Below are 23361 nucleotides of genomic sequence, written 5' to 3'. Positions count from 1 at the left end.
ACTCTGTAGTTCCTTGTTTCTATCCATTCCTTAACATGGCCGTGTACTTTACTCTTAATTCACTATTTCAAGCCTAAATATATCACCCTAATATCGTGTAATTCCATATTCTGTCTCTAGACACAATCCATTTTTGAAAGAACAACATCTATCCTTGAAGATAGAGACAAAATGCTGGAATAACTCAGCGGGACAGGCAGCATCTCTGGAGAGAAGAAACGGTTTCGATCTTCAGACCCTAAATGTCACCCATTCCTTCCCTCCAAAGTTGCTGACTGTCCCGCTGAGTTATTCCAGCATTTTGTGTCCATCTTATGTTTAACGAAGTACTGTGGCTTGCTCACCGTGTCAACAGAATCTTTCTACTCTCAGATATACGAGCAGATTCACAGGGTTGTAGAGCCATGCGGCTTAGCAAACAGCCCCAACTTATTCATGCCGACAAAGAGGCCACATTTAGAGTGATAGGAGCAGAATTAGGCCATTCGGCCCATCAAGTCTACTCTGCCATTCAATCATGGCTGATCTATCTCTCCCTCCTAACCCCACTCTCCTGCCTTCTCCCCATAAGCCCAGACACATGTACCAATCACCCTTATTATGGTCAGTTTTGGTCACCATGGTATAGGAAAGATGTTATCAAGCTGGAAAGGGTGCAGAGAAGATTTACAAGGATGTTGCCAGGACTCGAGGCCCTGAATTGCAGGGAGAGGTTGAACAGGCTAGTATTTGATTCCTTGGAGCGCGGGAGGATGAGGGGTGACCTTATTGAGGTGTATATGAGTTACTCCAGCATTTTGTGTCTATCTTCGATGTAAACCAGCATCTGCAGTTCCTTCTTAAACATGTATCATTGTATTTTAGCTGTTTTAATAGTTTAGATTAGCACAAAACACAAAGATGCCCAAACTTCACTTGAATCCTGGCACTATCCAGGATATAAAAAATAAATTTAGAAAGTGAATTAAAAGTCATGCCAAAATCTGTTGGACAAGATGGAGAATTGATGAAGTATTATGTTGTAAACAAAGTGTGTTGTGAGCTGGGTACGGAGTTGATTCCACCCAGTTCTGAGCTGAAGGGCACATCTGTAGTCCTCGGAGAACATTGTTACTGATGAAGGCACAATGAGGATTGTTCAGAGGAATTTTAATTTAGAAAGGAGGCAGAAGCCAGAGACAGTATATGATTAAAGCTGCTGTTCACCTTTACCCTGTTCCATCTTCAGCTAACAGCTGCACACCCACCCACCAATATTTCACACTTTATCACCACAGGTGACAGCAAACGTTGACGCTGATTACGTGCCATTTAATAAGTAGTGGAGTTCAATGGCTCTCAACACAATAATCAGTCTGATAAAGTGTGTGTGTGTCTGTGTGTGTATATGTTGTGTGTGTATGTTGTCAGTGTGCATCTGTATGTGTTGTGTGTGTGTATGTTGTGTGTGTATGTATGTAGTGTCTGTGTGTATGTCTGCGTATGTGTGTGTGTATGTGTGTGTATGTATGTAAGTGTGTGTCTGTATGTAGTGTCTGTGTGTATGTTTGTGTATGTGTGTGTGCCTGTGTGTTGTGTGTGTATGAGTGTGTAGTGTCTGTAGTATGTAGTGTCTGTGTGTATGTCTGTGTGTGTGTGTGTGTGTGTGTGTGTATGTATGTGTTGTGTGTGTCTGTGTGTATGTTGTGTGTGTCTGTCTGTGTATGTATGTCTGTGTGTATGTGAGTGTGCGCGTATGTGTCTGTGTGTGAGTGTGTGTATATGTCTGTGTGTGAGGATGTGTATATGCCTGTGTGTGGTGTATGTGTCTGTATGTGTAGTGTGTTTGTATGTATGTTGTGCGTCTGTGTCTGTATGTAGTGTCTGTCTGTGTGTGTATGTTTGTGTGTGAGTGTGTGTATATGTCTGTATGTGAATGTATGTGTGTGTATGTCTGTATGTAGTGTCTGTCTGTGTGTGTGTCTGTGTATATGTGAATTTTTGTGTATATGTCTGTGTGTGAGTGTGTGTATATGTTGGTGTGTGAGGGTGTGTGTGTGTGTATGTCTGTGTGTGAATGTATGTGCATGTGTATGTCTGTTTGTGTGTGAGTGTGTGTGTGTATATGTCTGTGTGTGTGTGTATGTGTGTGTGAGTGTGTGTGTATGTGTGTATGCGTAGTGTGTGTCTGTATGTGTAGTGTGTCTGTGTGTATGTTGTGAGTCTGTGTGTGTGTGTCTGTATGTAGTATGTGTCTGTGTGTGTATGTGAGTGTGTGTGTATGTGTAGTGTGTGTGTCAATCTGTTCAGATGAATTATAACTCCAGCAGGACAAAGCTTGCACCATTTACACCCATTGGCAATTTTGAAACAAATATTTTGGCCCCAGGGTTAGAGTAGCAACTTCTTACGACTTCCCCGAAGTTATACTGGGAACCTGGGGTTTGTCATTTAAATGGAGAGCAATGGCTCGGAGGGAGATTCAAAAGTTTTTCATAATCTTTGAATTCAAGTTAATTTAAACGTGTTTAATTGTTTGTGGTATTTTAATTTTTACCACTTTAAATTATTGATAACACAATGAACAACGAAGAGTTCACTGTTTGAGTGCGAAAGACATGCAATTATGTGACGGAAGATAAGGCCCAGAGCTGGCTGTCAATTGTGAGGGAGAGGATTATATTCGTAAGAATGTAATCAGAAAGGATAGCTTTTAGAAGATGTTTTCTACATGTCTGGTGTTTAGATGTCTTTTCACTTGTCATCGTCACCTAGCTGTACACAAGGACCAGGGTCGGATTTAGATGAAGAGAGGCCCTAGGCTGTTCCACCTGAGGCCCCTCCCAATCCCCCACCCCCACGACTAGAGGATGATGGTCCACCAGATTGACACCGATTTGCAGCCGAGCGTGGCCAATGGGATAAGGGGCTGGAAAGCCACGCTATTTATTTATTTATTTATTGCCAGTGCAAGTGTCGAGTTATCGGCTTAAAACACTATTATTCTGAAATGGAGGGCAAGGAAAATGACTGAAGGGTTGTTTAGAGACTACAGTGCGTTGTGACAGCATATGTAGGAAAGGCCTATGACAGTGTCAAAAATATTATACACTTTGCAGGGCTCTCACTTCTTTTTTTTCCTCTGTTTTCAGCTGGGCAACCTTGGCAGCTACTTAAGTTGCCAAATGACAGTTTAAGTGGTCACTTAAGACAATAGACAATAGACAATAGGTGCAGGAGTAGGCCATTCGGCCCTTCGAGCCAGCACCGCCTTTCAATGTGATCATGGCTGATCATCCGCAATCAGTACCCCGTTCCTGCCTTTTCCCCATATCCCCTGACTCCGCTATTTTTAAGAGCCCTATCTAGCTCTCTCTTGAAAGTATCCAGAGAAGTGGCCTCCACCACTGTCTGACGCAGAGAATTCCACAGACTCACAACTCTCTGTGAGAAAAAGTGTTTCCTCGTCTCCGTTCTAAATGGCTTACCCCTTATTCTTAAGCTGCGGCTCCTGGTTCTGGACTCACCCAACCTCCACTTCTATGGCCGCTTTGAACGGGACAATCTAGAGACAGCCATCAAGGCTGTGCTCCCTGCTGATCACCAGCCCCTCACACTCACCCCTTATGACGTGTACGTGGCACTGAGTAGGACTAATGCACGTAAGGCTGCTGGCCCTGACGGCATCCCCGGGCGCGTGCTCAGGGCCTGTGCTGCACAGCTGACAGACGTCTGGACTAACATCTTCAACCTGTCACTTGCCCAAGCAGTTGTTCCCACGTGCCTTAAAACCACCTCCATCGTGCCGGTGCCAAAACACTCCACTGCGGCAAGCCCCAACGACTTCCGCCTAGTTGCACTTACCCCCATCGTCACCAAGTGCTTCGAGAGGCTGGTCCTGGCACACCTCAAAGGCTGCCTACCCCCCACATTGGATCCCTATCAGTTTGCCTAACGCAAGAACAGGAGTACGGAGGATGCCATCTCAACGGCACTTCACTCCGCCCTCTCCCACCTCGACAACAGAGGCACTTACGTAAGAATGCTGTACATCGATTACAGCTCAGCATTCAACACCATTATACCATCAAAACTGATCACCAAACTCGGTAACCTGGGCATCGACCCCTCCCTCTGCAACTGGATACTGGACTTTCTAACCAACAGACCCCAGTCTGTTAGGTTAGACAAGCACACCTCTTCAACCCTCACCCTGAACACCGGCGTTCCACAGGGCTGTGTGCTGAGCCCCCTCCTCTACTCCCTCTTCACCTACGACTGCACACCTGTACATGGTACTAACACCATCATCAAGTATGCAGATGATACAACGGTGATTGGCCTCATCAGCAACAACGATGAGTCGGCCTATAGGGAGGAGGTCCAGCTCCTAGCAGCATGGTGCGCTGACAACAACCTGGCCCTTAACTCCAAGAAGACCAAGGAGCTCATTGTAGACTTCAGGAAGTCCAGAGGCGGCACGCACACCCCCATCCACATTAACGGGACGGAGGTGGAATGTGTTTCTAGCTTCAGGTTCCTGGGGGTCAACATCTCCGATGACCTCTCTTGGACCCACAATACCTCAACTCTGGTCAAGAAGGCTCACCAGCGGAGACCATCCTTACCAACTGCATCACAGTATGGTATGGCATCTGCTCTGTCTCCGACCGGAAGGCATTGCAGGGGGTGGTGAAAATTGCCCAACGCATCACCGGTTCCTCGCTCCCCTCCATTGAGTCTATCCAAAGCAAACGTTGTCTGCGGAGGGCGCTCAGCATCGCCAAGGACTGCTCTCACCCCAACCATGGACTGTTTACCCTCCTACCATCCGGGAGGTGCTACAGGTCTCTCCGTTGCCGGACCAGCAGGTCGAGGAACAGCTTCTTCCCTGCGGCTGTCACACTACTCAACAATGTACCTCGGTGACTGCCAATCACCACCCCCCCCCCGGACACTCCTCCCACAGGAAAAACACTATGACTGTATACATGTAAATAGATTTATTTATTGAAATCATATTCTATGTCGCTCTTCCAGGGAGATGCTAACTGCATTTCGTTGTCTCTGTACTGTACACTGACAATGGCAATTAAAAAGTTGAATCTGAATCGGAAACATGTTTCCTGCCTCTAGCGTGTCCAAACCCTTAATAATCTCATATGTTTCAATAAGATCCCCTCTCATCCTTCTAAATTCCAGAGTGTACAAGCCCAACCGCTCCATTCACTTAGCATATGACTCCTGCCATCCTGGGAATTAACCGTGAAACTCCTCGTGTTATGAAGGCCAACATGCCATTCACTTTCTTGATTGCCTGCTGTACCTTACTTTCATAGATTGATGAACAAGGACACCCAGATCCCGTTTTACTTCCCCTTTTCCCAACTTGACGCCATTTAGATGGTAATCTGCCTTCCTGTTTTTGCTACCAAAGTGGATAACCTCACATTTATCCACATTAAACTGCATCTGCCATGCATCTGCCCACTCCCCCAACCTGTCCAAGTCACCCTGCATTCTCATAGCATCCTCCTCACAGTTCACAATGCCACCCAGCTTAGTGTCATCAGCAAATTTGCTAATGTTACTTTGAATTCCTTCATATAAATCATTGATGTATATTGTAAATGGCTGCGGTCCCAGCACCGAGCCTTGCGGTACCCCGCTAGTCACTGCCTGCCATTCTGAAAGGGACCCGTTAATCCCTACTCTTTGTTTCCTGTCTGCCAACCACTTCTCCACCCATGTCAGCACTCTACCCCCAATACTATGTGCCCTAATTTTGCCCACTAATCTCATATGTGGGACCATATCAAATGTTTTCTGAAAGTCCAGGTACACTACATCCACTGGCTCTCCGTTGTCCATTTTCCTAGTTACGTCCTCAAATAATTCCAGAAGATTAGTTAAGCATGATTTCCCCTTCGTAAATCGACGCTGACTCGGACCGATCCTGTTACTGCTATCCAAATGTGCCGCTATTTCATCTTTTATAATTGACTCCAGCATCTTCCCCACCACCGATGTCAGGCTAACTGGTCTATAATTCCCTGGTTTCGCTCTCCTGCCTTTCTTAAAAAGTGGGATAACATTAGCTACCCTCCAATCCACAGGGTCTGATCCTGAATCTATAGAACATTGGAAAATGAACACCAATGCGTCCACGATTTCCAGAGCCACTTCCTTACTAAGTAAGCCACTAAGCTTACAGAAAAATGTAAGGGGGGAGGGGGCGGGGGGAACTGCAAAGCTCTGAAAGCTGGCATAGAATTGATAGGCTGAATGGAATCCTTCCATGTTGTAAAGAAATATGGAATCAATGGTTTTAAGCTTTATTTATGAGGATAGGCAAAGTTTACAGGGATATGGGCCAAATGCAGGCAAATGGCTTCAGCTTAAATGGACATTCTGGTTAGTATGGATGAATTGGGCTGAAGGGTCTCTCTCTGCGCTGTTTGACTCCTCTAAGACTACGGAAATATATTAATAAGCTTTAGATGCGAATGGTTAATGCATAATCTCAGTCAATTGGAACTAAATCACTTCACTTTTGATTCTTGGAGGTGATGGCAGGTAGCATTCATGTGATGATTTCATCCAAGACTGTCTATCTTCCTGTTGATATACTTCCTGCACAGACCCTTGCACAGTTGAATACATGCTCAAAACTAAGAAAGACCTCCTCCCTTCTGCTACTTATTGGTATCATTAACTCCTTGCTGATTTACACTGGCCAGTTTCTGCCGATTAGTGCTACAATTCAATGGTAGGTTCATATATGTGAGCGTCATATTTCGCTTGGGCAGCTTACCACCCAGTGGTATGAAACTGATTTTAGATGAACAACCATGATCATATTGAATGGCAGTGCTGGCTCGGAGAGCCGAATGGCCTATTCCTGCACCTATTTTCGATGTTTCTATGCTCGAGTATATGGCAATAAAACTCGACCACTTGTTTTGAAGCATTCATGCATGGTGGAGGTATAATGTAGTCATAGAGTGATACAGTGTGAAAACATGCCCACACCCGCCAACATGTCCCAGCTACACTACCTGTTTTTGGTCCATATCCTTCCAAACCTGTCCTATCCATGTATCAGTCTAACTGTTTCTTAAATGTTGTGATAGTCCCAGCCTCAACTACCTCCTCTGGCAGCTTGTTCCATACACCCATTGTGTGGAAAAGGTTACCCTTCAGATTCCTATGAAATCTTTTCCCCTTCACCTTAAATCTGTCCTCTGGTCCTCGATTCACCTACTCTGGGTAAGAGAGTGCATTGAAATGTATATTTCTAATGCATTTTAGATTCCTCGAAAGTCTAACTTTTAAAAGAGTAATGTTTCCACAAACATATACCCCCTTTATTAATGTCATGGTTTGATGATTCTAAATTCAAATCAAAATTAAATATACGTCAAAAGGAGAACGCATACTTTCAAAATGCTCTGATTTTTCTCCCCGAGCAAAACATAATTTGTATGACTTTGCAAAATCAGGAAATGTTATGATTATTTCTTGTTCATTACAACAAAAAAAAAAAAAGCAGCACTTGAAATTACAACGCGTTTAAAAGTTTTTTTGTCAAATTTTCTGTGCCGTGGAAGTCACTGGCGTTGATCGGGGGGGGGGGGGGGGGGGGGGGGGGGGGGTGAATGGGGGATATATACCCCCACTTTTTGAGGTGTGGGATGGCCTATATTATTATCCCCCAGTTTTTGGAGGTTGAGCAATAACAAAAATAATCTTATAGAAACTTACAAAATTCTTAAGGGGTTGGACAGGCTAGATGCAGGAAGGTTGTTCCCGGTGTTGGTGAAGTCCAGAACAAGGGGTCACAGTTTAAGGATAAAGGGGAAATCTTTTAGGACTGAGATGAGAAAAACATTTTTTACACAAGAGAGTGTTGAATCTCTGGAATTCTCTGCCACAGAAGGGGTAGTTGAGGCCAGTTCATTGGCTATATTTAAGAGGGAGTTAGGTGTGGCCCTTGTGGCTAAAGGGATCAGGGGGTATGGAGAGAAGGCAGGTACAGGATACTGAGTTGGATGATCAGCTATGATCATATTGAATGGCGGTGCAGGCTCGAAGGGCCGAATGGCCTACTCCTGCACCTATTTTCTATGTTTCTATGTTTCTAATAATCACCTGCTCCTATCTCTCACGTATGCCCTACATTATCTTAAAAAGATTTCAAACAAAAAACATTGAAATCATACTTCTACAATGCACTAAAACATGATTTTAAAATATAATTTTTTTTTTAAATCCCTACTGTGGGAGGGGGGCGCCCTTCGCCATGTACCCCCAAGGCCAGTGATCAGTGATCGTTCAGCCCCCCCCCACTTTCAAAAATGCTCCATAGCCCCTGAGAAGTGTCATGACCTGAAACATCACCCATTCCTTCTCTACAGAGATGCTGCCTGTCCCGTTGTGTTACCCAAGTATTTAGTTTCTACGGGAGGTTAATGCTTCCAAAGGAATCAAAAACCAGAGGACAGGTTTAAGATGAGAGGGGCAAGATTTAACAGGAACCTGCAGGGCATTTTTTTCACTACAAGGGTGGCGGGTATATTGAACGAGTTGCCAGAGGAGGTAGTTGATGAACTATAACTGCATTAAAAGACACTCGGCCAGCTACATGGATAGGAAAGGTTTTGAGGAATATGGGCCAAACACAGGAAAATGGGATCAGCTTGGATGGGACATCTTGCTCGCATGGCGGTGTTGGGCTGAAGTCCCTGTTTCCATGCTAAATAACTATGACTCTTAACAAGAAAATAAATCAGTTGGATAAGTACACTATCCATTCCTCACTCCACTACTAATCATTGTGACAAAGTTTAAAAAAAACAGTTATTAGGGTTCATTCCCACTGACAAAAACTTTAAATGTTTTCTTACTAATCGAACATATTCAATAGAAAGGGAGAAGGAAGGCATGTCAGTTTCCTGGTTTAAAATAACTAACAGATGTCATCCTTTTAACGATCATTTGCACGAAACCAAGTTGTTTGTCGGCACTCTAATCACATCAGGATCTGGATCGATTGGCCAGGTGGGTGGAGGAATAGTTGTTGGAATTTAATACACAGAAATGTGAGGTGTTGCATTTTGGGACGTCGAACAAGGCCAGGACCTACACAGTAAAGGGCCTGTCCCACTTGGCCGTCATTCGCGCGCTATTTACGTGACCTGCTAGCGTGTGGGTAGCGGGGGATGGGCGCATGGAGTGGCGTGGAGAAGTGTGGACTTCGTCCTGCACAAAATCTTTGTGCCCCACCGGCCTGTCGCGTAACTGACGGCCAAAGTGGGACAGGCCCAAGACCCTGGCGCGGTGCAACGTCTCACCTCCGACAGCAGCAGAAACAGGCAAACAATCGCCGAGCTCGGCCTGGGGCTCACGGCCGTTGCGGTCCGGATCCGCCCCCACTCCTACTCCCAGAGCGGGGCCAAGACGATTGGAGATAGACACAAAATGCAGGAGTAACTCAGCGGGACCGGCAGCATCTCTGGAGAGAAGCAATGGGTGACGTTTCGGGTCGAGATCCTTCGTCAGACTGAAGAAGAGGATCGACCCGAAACATCATCCATTCCTTCTCTTCAGAGACGCTGCCGGTCCCGCTGAGTTACTCCTGCATTTTGTGTCCATCTTCAAATGACGTCACGCACTCCAGACGGCTGTGCGGACGCACGTCAGTCACTGCCGGCCTGTCGTGTAAATGACGGCCAAGTGGGACAGGCCCTTAAATGGTAGGCCTCTGGGTAGTGTTGCAGAGCAGAGGGACAGCACACTCCCCTGTGTGCCTGGGTCCTGGACTTTCTGACTGCCAGGCTCCAGGTAGTCAAGATGGGGAGACATACCTCCAACCCCCTCACCCTGAACACAGGATCCTCCCAGGGTTACGTCCGCAGCTCTCTACTGTACTCCCTGTGCCCACATGACTGTGTGGCCAGGTTCAGCTCCAACTCCATCATCATGTTTGCTGATGACACTGTGGTGGTGGGCCTGATCTCCGATAACGATGAGAAGGCCTACCGGGAGGAGATGGCTAACCTGGCACTCTGGTGTCAGAACAACAGCCTCCCCTTTGAATGTCACTAAAACTAAGGAGCAGATTGTGGACTTTAGAAGGGCACAACATCCAAGGACCTACACGCCACTGGGGATAAATGGGACAATTGTGGATAGTGTGAGCAGCTTCAAATACCTGGGAGTCCACATCACAGAGGATCTGACATGGACAACACACACTGCCACACTGGTGAGAAAGGCAGGGCAGTGCCTTTACCACCTTATGGGCCAACGCAAGCGGGGGTGCTCTGTCTAAAATTCACACGGTACAAAGCCAAGGTGATACAGACACTCACCCCGATGAAAAGGTAGGTTGGCGCTGTAATTAAGATGGCTAGCACAGTGTATGGTAAGTATAAAAGAGGGTAGAAGGGGGAAGAGAGGGGGGGGAGAAGGGGGGGGAGATGGAGTGGAGACAACTTTTAAGAAGCCAGCCAACTTTTAATAAGCCAGAAATACACAGCTGTGAAGTTCGGCGGGCATTTAACATTACCAGTCGATTATCCTTGGTTCTGAAAACCTCTGCTTACGTTTTTTTCCCCCAATGAGACAATGAAAATGACTGGTCAGCAGGAGTTTTCAGAACCAAGGATAATCAACCGGTAATGTTAAATGTCCGCCGAACTTCACAGCTGTGTATCTCTGGCTTATTAAAAGTTGTCTCCACTCCTTCTCCCCTCTTATAAAGGACTTACCGTACACTGTGCTAGCCGTCTTAATTACAAGTGGGACCGACCCATTATGGCAGCTGAGGAATTTCAGAGTCTCTCTGAGGATCCTTCAATCCTTCTGCTCTGATGCAGTAGAAAGTATCCTGACCGGGAACATCTCGATCTGGTTTGACAACAGCTCTGCCCAGGACAGGAAGGCTCTGCAGAGAGTAGTGCGTTTGGCCGAATGCATCACGGGAACTACACTCGCCCCCCCCTGCAGGAACTATACACCAGGAGGTGTAGATCCAGAGCCAGCAACATTATGGGGGACCCCTACCACCCCAGCAATGGACTGTTCCAGCTGCTACGGTCAGGCAAGCGCCTCCGCTGTCACGCTGTGAAAACAGAGAGGATGAGACGGAGTTTCTTCCCACAGGCCGTCAGGACTGTAAACTCTGATCTCACCAGAGCGCAAATACTGTTGTGTCTTTTTTTTAAATGTAAATACTGGTTCTATTCTGTTCTGTTCTGTTGTTTTGCACAATCCCGTAAGCATTGCCACTTTCATTTCACTGTACATCTTGTATATGTATGTGACAAATAAAATTGACTTGACTTGACTTGATCTAGGAGCATGGTTCCATGAAGGTCAAGTCGCAGGTGGATAAGGTGATCAAAAAGGCTTTTGGCACTTTGGCCTTCATCAGTCAGAGTATTGAGTATAGAAGTTGGGAGGTCATGTTGAGGCTGTATTGAACTGAATCCTTTATTTGTCATTCAGACCTTTCGGTCTGAACGAAATGTTGTTGCCTGCAGCCATACATGTAATAATAACAACACACAATAAACACAAATTAACATCCACCACAGTGAGTTCACCAAGCACCTCTTCACTGTGATGGAGGCAAAAGTCTTAGGGTTACTGTCTCTTCCCTCCACTTCTCCCTCTGCGCTGAGACGATACCCCACCGGGCGATGGTAAGTCAGTACCGCAGTTCAAGCTCCGCGGCCCGGGGGTGGTCGAAGCTGCCGCCCTCCAGTCCAGCGGACGCAGTTGTTGCCACGGGAGCTCCGGAAAACAGGCACCAACCTGTGACCTGCGAGCTCCCGACGATGCCGTCCACTGGCCCGCGGCAGAGCCCTGGATTCAGGTCACCGCCGCCAGAACGCCACCTCAGCCACCGGAGCACCGTCTCCGCACTGGGCCGCCCTCATGGGAGCGCCTTCCAGCCGGGAGCTGGGCCGCCCACACAGGAGTGTCTCAGCCCCGCGCCGTCCGCCCTCACTGGAGCGCCGAGTTGCCGTTGCCCGAACGCCGCCGCAGCTCGAAGACGGCCAGCCTCGCGTTGGTAAGTCCTAGCTGGCTCTACCTCCGGATCCTCGAGGTCGGTCACAGGTTGGAGGCCGCCAGCTCCACCATTAGGCCTCAGCTCAGACGGGGGAAGAGAAGGGGGATATGACAAGAAAGTCGCATTCCCCCAAAGGGAGAGACAGAAAGCCCTGTTTCACCCCTCCCCCACACACATAACACAACCTAATAACCAAAGGTTTAACTGAACAAGACAAAAAAAACAACACAAAAAAAGTAAAAATAGACAGACTGCAGGTGAGCCGCCGCCGTTTCACAGCGCCGCCACTTCCAAGTTGGTGAGACTGCGTATAAGGCGTTGCTAAATGCATTTCGTTGTCTCTGTACTGTACACTGACAATGACAATTAAAATTGAATCTGAATCTGAATCTGAATCTGGTGAGACTGCATTTAGAATATAGTGTTCAGTTCTGGGCACCATGTCATAGGAAAGATATTGTTCAGCTTGAAAGGTCAGAAAAGATTTATGATGATGTTGCCAGGACTAGAGGGTGTGAGCTACAGGGAGAGGTTGAGTAGGCTGGGTCTCTATTCCATGGAGCACAGGAGGATGAGGGGTGATCTTATAGAGGTGTACAAAATCATGCGAGGAATAGATTGGGTAGATGCACAGATTCTCTTGCCCAGAGTAGGGGAATCCAGGACCAGAGGACATAGGTTCAAGGCGAATGGGAAAAGATTTAATAGGAATCCGAGAGGTAACCTATTCACACAAAGGGTGGAGGGTGTATGGAACGAGCTGTCAGAGGAGCTAGTTGAGGCTGGGACTATCCCATCATTTAAGAAACAGTTAGACAGGTACATGGATGGGACAGGTTTGGAGGGATATGAACCAAGCGCTAGCAAGTGGGACTAGTGTAGCTGGGACATTGTTGGCTGGTTGGCAAGTCGGGCTGAAGGGCATGTTTCCACTATGACATCAAAACAAAACGTCAGGATGTTCTAAATGCAAGATAATAGTTTCCCACCCACAAAAACTGTGCCAGTAAATGATGTACACAAAGAGTGGGCTGAACACGTCTGTTGGGATGTAACCAAATATAATTGAAGTTCTCAATGCAAGCCTCGCTGTCACCAAGGAGGCAAGCTCATCTCATAATATAATTATGTTTAATTGTGATTTACCAACATACCACGACGGAACAACGGCTGTATTTTCAATAATAGCCCCAAGGGGGAAAATATATAATTTAAGTGATTAACATACAAAGGGGAAAAATCTGCTCGTTATTTTGTAATAATTTCCTTATTTGGAAGCAATCTTATTGGCATGTCTATATGAACAGGCAGTTGCCTGTTCTGTTGGTGCAAGTCATACAACAAACCCAAAGAGATAGCAGTGGTCATTAATACACAGCGGTTGAGGAGATTCCAATATTAACATCACATTAAGTTTGTGGTTTCATTCATCATTATGACCAAAGTTCAGAAATAATGATATTGATAAAAAAATAACCTGTTGCTGTTGGAGATGATTTGATCTAGCCTTTATTTCAAAATCTGACATGTAATTTTTGCAGTACAGTTTAATTAAAAAAAACACAATCAAATTAGTAGGCTTACCATAATGTAATGCTGTTTGTCCTTCACTATCCTGCAATTAGAAGAGAGAAATATCACTGTATATCATGCAGATGATCAGAAAAATAATGATGGTGTGAATCAAATAATAAACTTCTATGAATTGATCGGCATTACATTATTGGCTTCCTTTATGATTACAAACTGAATGTTGAGGGTTTATTGAACATTTAATCCACAAGTCCTTCATTTCTGAGTTTTCTTCAAATTAGGAATGGAAATCTGCCTGCTGGTTGGAGAGGGGGTAGGCGGGAATGTTTTGGCTTCATCCAAGTCCCAAGTCCAAAGTGCAGAAATTTGTGAACAACCCAGCAACTTGTAAACCTCTTGTATGTACATTTATTTCCAGTCCAAAACTGTACATTTGCATTACAAAATCTTGACAGTAGTGAATATACTACTTTAAAGGATATGTTGTCATTCGGAGCAGGGGTAGGATATGCAGCCACACGAGACTGCTTCGCCATTTGATGAGATTATAGCTGATCCAATTGTCATCTCAACTCTTCAGCGTTGTCCACCGTCAATAATCTTTTACCCCTTGCATTTTTAGAGTCAAGAATGACATTCTGTATATCTCAAAAATATTCAAAGACTCTGCTTCCACTACTCTTTGAGAAAGAGCCTCTCTGGGGAATATAAAAACTGGCCTGCACACCTCCCTTCAACTTTTCCCCCCTCTCACCTTAAAGCGATGCCCTCTATGCTGTGACATTCCCATACTGGGGAAAATGTTCTGACTGTCTACCCGATCTATGCCTCATAATGTTATATACCTATCATGTCTCCCCTGACCTCCAGCATTTTGGAAAAAACAATCCAGGTTAGACCTTAATGCTGATCCCTTACAGTCACAATCGCTTTACTCCTAAAACTAAGAGTTCTCATCTTGAAGAAAAACAAAAAAAATTCAATGGGTGATCAAACCCTTCCTTAACTTGAGCTTAAAAAAAATGGTGTAATTAAAAAAAGAGCTTCATGGGTACTATTAATAAAAACGATGAATGAATGTATGAATGAATGCATGAATAAATGAATGGATGAAGAGAATGAATACGTTTATTGGCCAAGTATTCACATACAAGGAATTTGCCTTGGTGCTTTGCCCGCAAGTGACAACATGACATACAGTGACAGTTAGGAATGATACATAAAACATTAAACATTAAATAATGAACTGAAGGAGATTATATTAGGATTATATGATTGAAAAGCTTGGACAATGTTGTAGGTTTTAAAGTGATGTTATGAGATGGAGATGCAGAGACATTTTCAGAGGGAATGCCAGAGCCTTTGGCTTTGCTTGGCTGTAGGTCTTCTGTCAATGGTAGAGCACAGGAAATGGAATATCTATAAAGGTCTGCTGTTGGAGAAACACAAGCTCTCACAACCTTACTGCTGTAGATTTACAGAATAAATTAGTTATCGGAGTCTCCTACTTCAGACAATACTTCAGTGGACTATTCAATTCAATTCAATTCAATTCAATTCAATTCAATTCAACTTTAATGTCATCGCACAAATACAAGTATGAGTACAACGAAATGCAGTTTTGCGTCAGTCCGTAGTAGTTGTGCATAAAGAAATTTAAAAAAAATAGAAAGAGAGAAGATACAGAATAATCAAAAAACACAGTATAATTAAACAATGGGGACGGAGGGACCGGAGAAATCTATCGGCGGGACTCCGAGTTCAGCAATGTGATTGTATTATTGTAGAAGCTGTTCCTCATCCTACTAGTACGTGACCTGAGGCTCCTGTACCGCCTCCCGGATGGGAGGAGGGCAAACAGTCCATGGTTGGGGTGCGAGGGGTCATTGATGATCTTCCCAGCCTAACCCATGTTTAATAGAGTCTTAAGTTTAGATTTATTATTGTCACATCTGTACTGAGGTACAGTGAAAAGCACTGTTTTGCTTGCTATCATAATAGAGCAAACGCCATAATGTGTCTGTGTAATATCCGCATGTCTGCTCTGTTTGGATTGTATGCAAAACAGTACTGAGGTACAGTTGAACGCTCAGTCATATATATATAAACACAAAGTACAATAGATAATGCAATGGGGAAGCAATATTATTCTCAGCATTTAAGCGCATTGTAGAGTGTGGTTTCCTGAGACAAAGTACAATGTCCCCAATGGGATAACTGTTATCAAACATTGGTTGGACCATGAGAATATGGTATCTGATTCCATTCAGCGCACTTTATGAAGAGCATGGATGTCGTAAACAATGTAGGAAAGATTTACCAGATTGCATGGATGAGGGATTTCAGCTCTATAAGGTTAGGCCAGAGAGATAGAGTGACTGGATTGCTCTGCGGAAATCCAGCCGGGCTCGATGGGCTGAATGGCTGCCAAAATGACTCCAAGTCGTTCCACATGCATTTAGTATACGAGCTACATAATCGACTGGATACGAACATAGTAAGCAGGAGAAACAGAGGAGGAGTCTGCATTGTCCTTGGGATCTCTGTAAACAGCCACACACTGCTCTTTTACTCTAATGCAGTACTTTGTCCTGCATGCTGAGGTTACATTCATTCGTGAATTGTCTATTGGATTAGTCCCCGAGGTCACTGGAGAAATATTATTGGATTGGGCTGCTCTCGGAAAAAAAATAATAAAGAACAAGTTTGTTAAGCAAAGTTGCAGAGTATGTCATTCTTTTATGATGATGCTTCAAGTCCTTTCCTGCAGCAGCTCCTTAAACATGCTCGACGGTTCAGGTCATCATGAAGGTGAATGGAAATGTAACGTGTTCCTGTTGCCTCATGCAATGCTCACCACCTGCAACACTTTTTGCTCCTATAACACTCACCAACTGCAACACAGGTTTAAGGTGAAGGGAAAAAGCTGGTAGTTGAGGCTGGGACTATCCCAACGTTTGAGAGAAGGTTAGACAGATACATGGATAGGAAAGGTTAGGAGGAATATGGGCCAAACACGGGCAGGTGGGACATGTTGACCGGTGTGGGCAAGTTGGGCTGAAGGGCCTGTTTCCATGCTGTATCACTCTATGACTCTAACTTATTAAAGGCCGCACTGCTGAAACAAAACCTCAGCTACCCAGAAGCACAGAATCTGACACCACCACCATTTTTAGAAAATCTTCCATCACACACAGGTATGGCAGACACGCTAACATTCTTTCTGTCCATCGCCGCCTGTTCTGAAGGTGGGGACTTACTTTCCAAGTGTATATTTCCAAATGGGTCATCGGACCTCAGAGTGATAATTTGTCAATATTAGATTCAGGCTGTCAGAGTGAGGCACCTTATATTACACTTGGGCAGCTTACTACCCAGAGAAATAAACGTTGATTTCTCTAATTTCTAGTAATCCTGCATTCCCTCTCCACTCCCCCATCCTAGTCATCCTACTAGTTCCACTGTCTGCTTCCCTGTATCCTTCGTTATCACCTCTTCCCCAGCCAACAATGGGCTATTATGGGCTCCACCCTTCCCTGGTCATCTGTTGCCGGCCCTCTTTTGTTCTGGCTTTTTTCTACCTCCAGTTCCCTCCACTCTACTTCGGTCTGAATGACAATAAAGGCTATCTATATCTATCTATCTATAAGAAGGGTCCCGATCCGAAACGTCACCCGTCCTTTTTCTCCAAAGATGCTGCCTGACCCACTGAGTTACTCCAGCATTTTGTGTCTATCTTCAGTAAGAAATCACAGTTGATTTTGTTGTTTAGTGTCTGGTGAGATTGGGTGATGGGAGATGGATTGGCAGTGTTGATTGTATGACAAGGAGAAGACAGAAATAAGGGAGATTTAGTTTCATCCCCCTATCCATGTGTGATGTGCTCCCTCGCAACATCACATATGCTCTTCAGCTGTGACAAGCTAGCTGCTGCCAATTAGGGGCAGTACAGTGGAGCTGCTGCCTCTCGGTATCAGAGATTCGGGTTCAATCCTGACCTTGGGTGATGTCTGTGTTGAGTTTGTATGTTCTCCCTGTGATCGTGTGAGTTTCCTCCGTTTTCCACCCACATCTCAAAGATGTAGGTTAATTGGACTCTGTAAATTGCTCCCGTCTGTAGGGAGTGGATGAGAAAGTGGGATAACATAGAACTAGTGTAAACGGATGATCGATGGTCGGCGAGGAGTCGGTGGGCTAAAGTCCTTGTTTCCATGCTGTATCTCTAAACTAAACTAGACTTAGTTCATCTATTTAGTATGGCTTTGTAGCACAGTGAGCAGTACATGACCTATAGCCAACAGAATGCTGAGCTTGTTTATTCTCGATCTATAACTATTCACAGCAAGAACTTCAGTGAATCTGCTGCCTTCACAAAAAAATGAACTTCAGGCTACCAGCATTTCCTCTTTGCTTTGCAACAGTTCACAAGTTATAGGAGTAGAATTAGGCCATTAGGCCATCGAGTCTCCACATCCAACCAAGGCTGATCTCTGCCTCCTAATCCCATTTTCATGCCTTATCCCCATAACCCTTGACACAGTTCCTAAGTGCTTTGGAAAATACTGATCCTGGAATTAGACCACGAGTTCTGAACACGGGTGGTCACAAGGTTAGGGTGTACAAATGGTTTAAATTCACTCTAATTATAATGTAAACGGGTCTTTACATGCAGAATACAATTCCCACAACATTCTCAATATTTGCAAGGTTCGCTTGCAATTTCACTTTGTGGCTAATTCCCCATAACCCAACTTGTTATGGCTTCTGTGATGAAGATTACCAATTATAATAGGGAAGTATTTGTTCAATTTGCTACCTCAGATCTCAGCTGGATTTTGGATCATATTTTATCTATTTTATCTGTTATTTAAATACTCACCACGCTAAATATAATCCACACATTGTCAAATTTCAGCTGGCTTTAGCAGGACACTTTAGAGGTCTAATCACTTTGTGTAAATAGGATTTTCTTTCAATTGAATAAAACAGATGAAATAAAAAGAGGATTGGTTAGAAAAGTGGGTTAGAGAACTATCCTTTGGGATCCCCCAGTAGCTTAGTGGGTGAATGCACCACCTGATATGATAGTCAACCATATGGTCAAAGAAATCTCCAGGTTTCCTCCCCAGTTGGGCTGAATCTGTTGACACATCCACTTGCCTTTATTATTTTTTCCTCACCCACTACCCTGAAACTAAGTGTAAACCCTGTCACTCTCGCAAACTGCTGAGATAAGCAATCTCAGTTTTAAAACAAACTAAATTTCATTGAGATATTTTGGTCTCGAAAATAAAAATAAACCACGACACCTTTACGCGATTTTTTTCGCCGACTTGCCGGCACCCGTCATAGTCGCAGCAGGTTGCCGAAATTTTTCAACGTGTTGGAAATCCAGCGGCGACCAGTAAAAGGTACGACTCTTTGGGCGGCTATTCACCACCAAACAGGCATCACCCTGCGTCGTACTTTTTTCGACTGGAATTGTTAACCAGTTGTCCCTTCAAGTGCTTGAAGCGGGAGCTTGAGCTTAATCATGGCTATTTAATTTACCTCAGCCTTTTCTCAAATTTACACTCTCCAACATCCTGCATAAAGAACCTTAGCCATTAACTAAAGTCTCTTAATGTGTCTCTCTCTCCCCCCCCCTCCCCCCGACTAAGCTCAACGTGCTCGTAAGTGGTCTCTATCCCTGGTTGAAGCATGTCCAGGTATCAGTGGAATATACTGTCAAACATATAGTTGAGGCCCTTGTGGACAGAATGGCCTGTTGGAGTAAATATTAACCAGTAGATTGTTCTGCGTGACAAGAAATCCCAGTTTTAAGACGGTAAGCGGTCGGTGTAGTAAAACTGACAGAAGTGTAACTTGAAATAACAACTTGTATTTAAATAGTGAACTGTATGTCCAGACTTCTTTCTAACCCCTTATTGTTCCCTTCCATCTTGTTTATCATGACGTCACCATGTGAGTTTCATGTCTTATCTTTCCGCTGACCGATTAGCCTGCAACAAAAGCTTTTTACTGTACCTTGGTACACATGACAATAAACCAAGCTCAACGCAACATATTGTATTAATATGATACCTTTATGGACGGAAAAACTCCCACGGCATTTAAAAGCATCATGAAGCAAAATCTAACACTGAGCTGCATAAGGGATTAATAGATCTGACCAAACACTTGCCCCTAAAATTTCAAAAAGAATACAAGAAGTACTGAATCAGAGAGGTTTACGGCCAAACATTTCTGAGATTCAATCTTTGACACTTAAGGGTTGCCATTAAGGGATGATTCATATTAGACAATAGACATTAGGTGCAGGAGTAGGCCATTTGGCCCTTCAAGCCAGCACCGCCATTCAATGTGATCATGGCTGATCATCCACAATCAGTACCCCGTTCCTGCCTTCTCCACATATCCCCTGACTCCGCTATTTTTAAGAGCCCTATCTAGCCCTCTCTTAAAACCATCCAGAGAACCTGCCTCCACCGCCCTCTGAGGCAGAGAATTCCACAGACTCACCACTCTCTGTGAGAAAAAGTGTTTCCTCGTCTCCATTCTAAATGGCTTACTCCTTATTCTTAAACTGTGGTCCCTGGTTCTGGACTCCCCCAACATCGGGAACATGTTTCCTGCCTCGAGCGTGTCCAGGCCCTTAACAATCTTATATATTTCAATGAGATGCCCTCTCATCCTTCTAAACTCCAGAGTGTACAAGCCCAGCTGCTCCATTCTCTCAGCATATGACAGTCCCGCCATCCCGGGAATTAACCTTGTAAACCTACGCTGCACTCCCTCAATAGCAAGAATGTCCTTCCTCAAATCAGGATATTCAAGTGGCCACAAGTGACAGAGCATGGACAGGTCAGGCAGCTGAGAGTTTTTAAAGCTTTAGAGATACAGCATGGAAACACTGAGTCCACACCAAGCATCGATTACCCATTCACAATAGTTCTATGATATCCCACTTTCTCATCCATTTGCTAGTCACTGGGAGATATTCAGGGATGTGAGAGGAAACTGGAGCACCTGGAGGAAATCCACGTGGTCACAGGGAGAACGTGCAAGAGCAACATTGACAGGAATTTTTTTTTAAGGGTACCGCAGGTTTCAAAACCATCTAAAAACATTTCTCAGTGCAAGGTATATGAAAATTGGGGTGGCACGGCGATAGAGTTGCTGCCTTACAACGGTAGAGGCCCGGGTTCGATCCTAACTACGGGTGCTGTCTGCACAGAGTTTGTACGTTCTCCCTGTGACTGCCTGGGTTTTCTCCGGGTGCTCTGGTTTCCCCCCACACTCCAAAGGTTTGTAGGTTAATTGGCCTTGGTGAGAATTTTAAATTGTCGCTAGCGTGTAGGATAGCGCTGGTATACGGGGATCGCTGGGCTGGCTGTACTCGGCGGGCTGGCTGTACTCGCTGGGCTGAAGGGCCTGTTTGTGTGTTCTATCACTAAGCTAAAAAATGGAACTGGTTTCACAATGGAGCAATGAACAACAGGCAGTACACAGTAGTGGCACGCAGTAAGAAACAGACTCCCAGACTGCTTCAAATAAGTAAGGATGTAATTAGGAATTACACCTGACACAGTGCAGAGCTTTTAAACAATCTTATGGCTGATCTAATTGCAGTACAGATGGGATGCAGGCTTGAAGCTGCTTTATCGATTGGGTGAAGTGCCTAATTCCCAACAGCTAAATGGAATATTAAGTCTCTGCTGGCTCAAACCACAGTATGAAACTTGTTGCACTTAAGTGACATTGTTTTGTGTGTCCTTTAAAACAACTTGTGGAGAAAAGGCTTGTAAACTTTCCAGATGCCACAAATTAATTAGTTCCTTTCTCTTATAACAAAAGCTACTACAGCAGCCTCCATGGGAATAGATTTTAATCTCTGAAGCCCTGAGGTAGGAGGTACACAAATAATGGCAAGTTAAATGCAAGTATGGACATTTTTGTTTTGGTCATGTGCAATCAGTATAACAAATGAAAGAAACTTGGACATCATGGAGACAGAAGGAACTGCAGATGCTGGAATCTCAAGCAAAACACAAAGTAGTGGAGGAAATCAGCGGGTCAGACAGCATCACTGGAGTGAATGGATAGGTGACGATTTGGGTCGGGACCCTTCTTCAGATGGAGGATCCCCAACTTGAAACATCGCCTATCCATTCCCTCCAACGATGCTGCCCGACCCGCTGAGTTCCTCCGGCATTTGTGTTTAACTTGGAGATAATTTTTATCTCTGAAGAACATCATTAACACTGAGACAAACACCATGTTGTCTTTCACATATCAACATTTGTCTTCTACCAATACTCTAATTTTATCTGTATGAAGGAACTGGCTTAAACTGAAGATAGACTGACCCGCTGAGTTACTCCAGCTTTTTGAGTCTATCTAATTTTTTCTCGCCTTTTGAACACAGTCTTATTTAGTTTTAGCAGAATGCATCAGAACAACAAGAATAATGTCATTAATTACATTTCAAAGATGGCATAAGGTTGTCATCATGGAGTGCGTCCAGAATCACTCCAATGAATGGCATATTGGTGCTTTGGAAAGAGATTACTCGAGCACAGCTCGATGCCAATCAACTCATGAAACCATACTGGCTCTTTGAAGAAGCTAATCAATTGGTCCCAGTCTCTTGGTCTTTCCCACATTACATCCCAAATACCATATGAATCTTATAACGCTTGAGTCTCTTTCCACTTTTGCATTTCAGATAAAAACACATTTTATCTCCCCTATCATCATCACCCCACCTGTTTTATGCTTTTTTGGCCAAATATCAAAATTCAATTGTCTCTGATTCTTGACAATGCTGCCAAGGAAACAGACTCTACCTCTCCCTAAAAACTTCTGAACTTTTCAGGGAAATTTCCCCACCACATTCTCTATTCTAAGGAGAACAAGTTCAGCTTCACTAGTCTATCATTCAAATTCCTCATTCCTGGTGCAATCGACTAATAATCTGTAAGGTTATTTACTTGCCAGCTTCACAAGACTTTTGTCACACTGGGATCTGCTGAGTTACTCCAGCACAAAATGCTGGACGAGAGGTGGGGCAGGACAATGCTTGACGAGTGATAGTTGGATATAGGTGAGGTGGGGGGCAAGAGAGGGGGAGAAGGGGGGTGCTCATAGGCATATGGTTGGGCAAAAGCCAGAGATGAAAAGAGATAAAGTATGAGACAAAAATAGAAGAGTTAGAAACATAGAAACATAGAAAATAGATGCAGGAGTAGGCCATTCGGCCCTTCGAGCCTGCACCGCCATTCAATATGATCATGGCTGATCATCCAACTCAGTATCCCGTACCTGCCTTCTCTCCATACCCCCTGATCCCCTTAGCCACAAGGGCCACATCTAACTCCCCTAAATATAGCCAATGAACTGGCATCAACTACCCTCTGTGGCAGCTTTTCCAGAGATTCACCACTCTCTGTGTGAAAAAAGTTTGTCTCATCTCGGTTTTAAAGGATTTCCCCTTTATCCTTAAGCTGTGACCCCTTGTCCTGGACTTCCCTAACATCGGGAACAATCTTCCTGCATCTAGCCTGTCCAACCCCTTAAGAATTTTGTAAGTTTCTATAAGATCCCCTCTCAATCTTCTTAATTCTAGAGAGTATAAACCAAGTCTATCCAGTCTTTCTTCATAAGACAGTCCTGACATCCCAGGAATCAGTCTGGTGAACCGTCTCTGCACTCCCTCTATGGCAATAATGTCCTTCCTCAGATTTGGAGACCAAAACTGTACGCAATAC

The 23361-nt window shown here is 44.5% G+C and overlaps 1 protein-coding gene across 4 annotated transcripts in view; it reads right to left on the bottom strand.

Moving 5' to 3' along the window:
- The window catches only part of LOC129701277 (acyl-CoA-binding domain-containing protein 6-like), a 462001-nt gene that overhangs the window by 6000 nt on the left and 432640 nt on the right, over nucleotides 1-23361 (bottom strand). For 3 of the 4 annotated variants that reach the window (XM_055642435.1, XM_055642436.1, XM_055642439.1), the window contains one exon: nucleotides 13643-13673. The exons of the other annotated variant lie outside the window; for it this stretch is intronic. In XM_055642435.1, the coding sequence (XP_055498410.1) occupies nucleotides 13643-13673 (31 nt within the window). The remainder of the gene's footprint in view (nucleotides 1-13642; nucleotides 13674-23361) is intronic. 4 annotated transcript variants of the gene reach the window in all.

This window comes from Leucoraja erinacea, chromosome 10 (genome assembly GCF_028641065.1).
Source record: "Leucoraja erinacea ecotype New England chromosome 10, Leri_hhj_1, whole genome shotgun sequence".
Classification (NCBI taxonomy): Eukaryota; Metazoa; Chordata; class Chondrichthyes; order Rajiformes; family Rajidae; genus Leucoraja; species Leucoraja erinaceus.
This window is presented reverse-complemented; position numbering and strand designations above follow the sequence as displayed.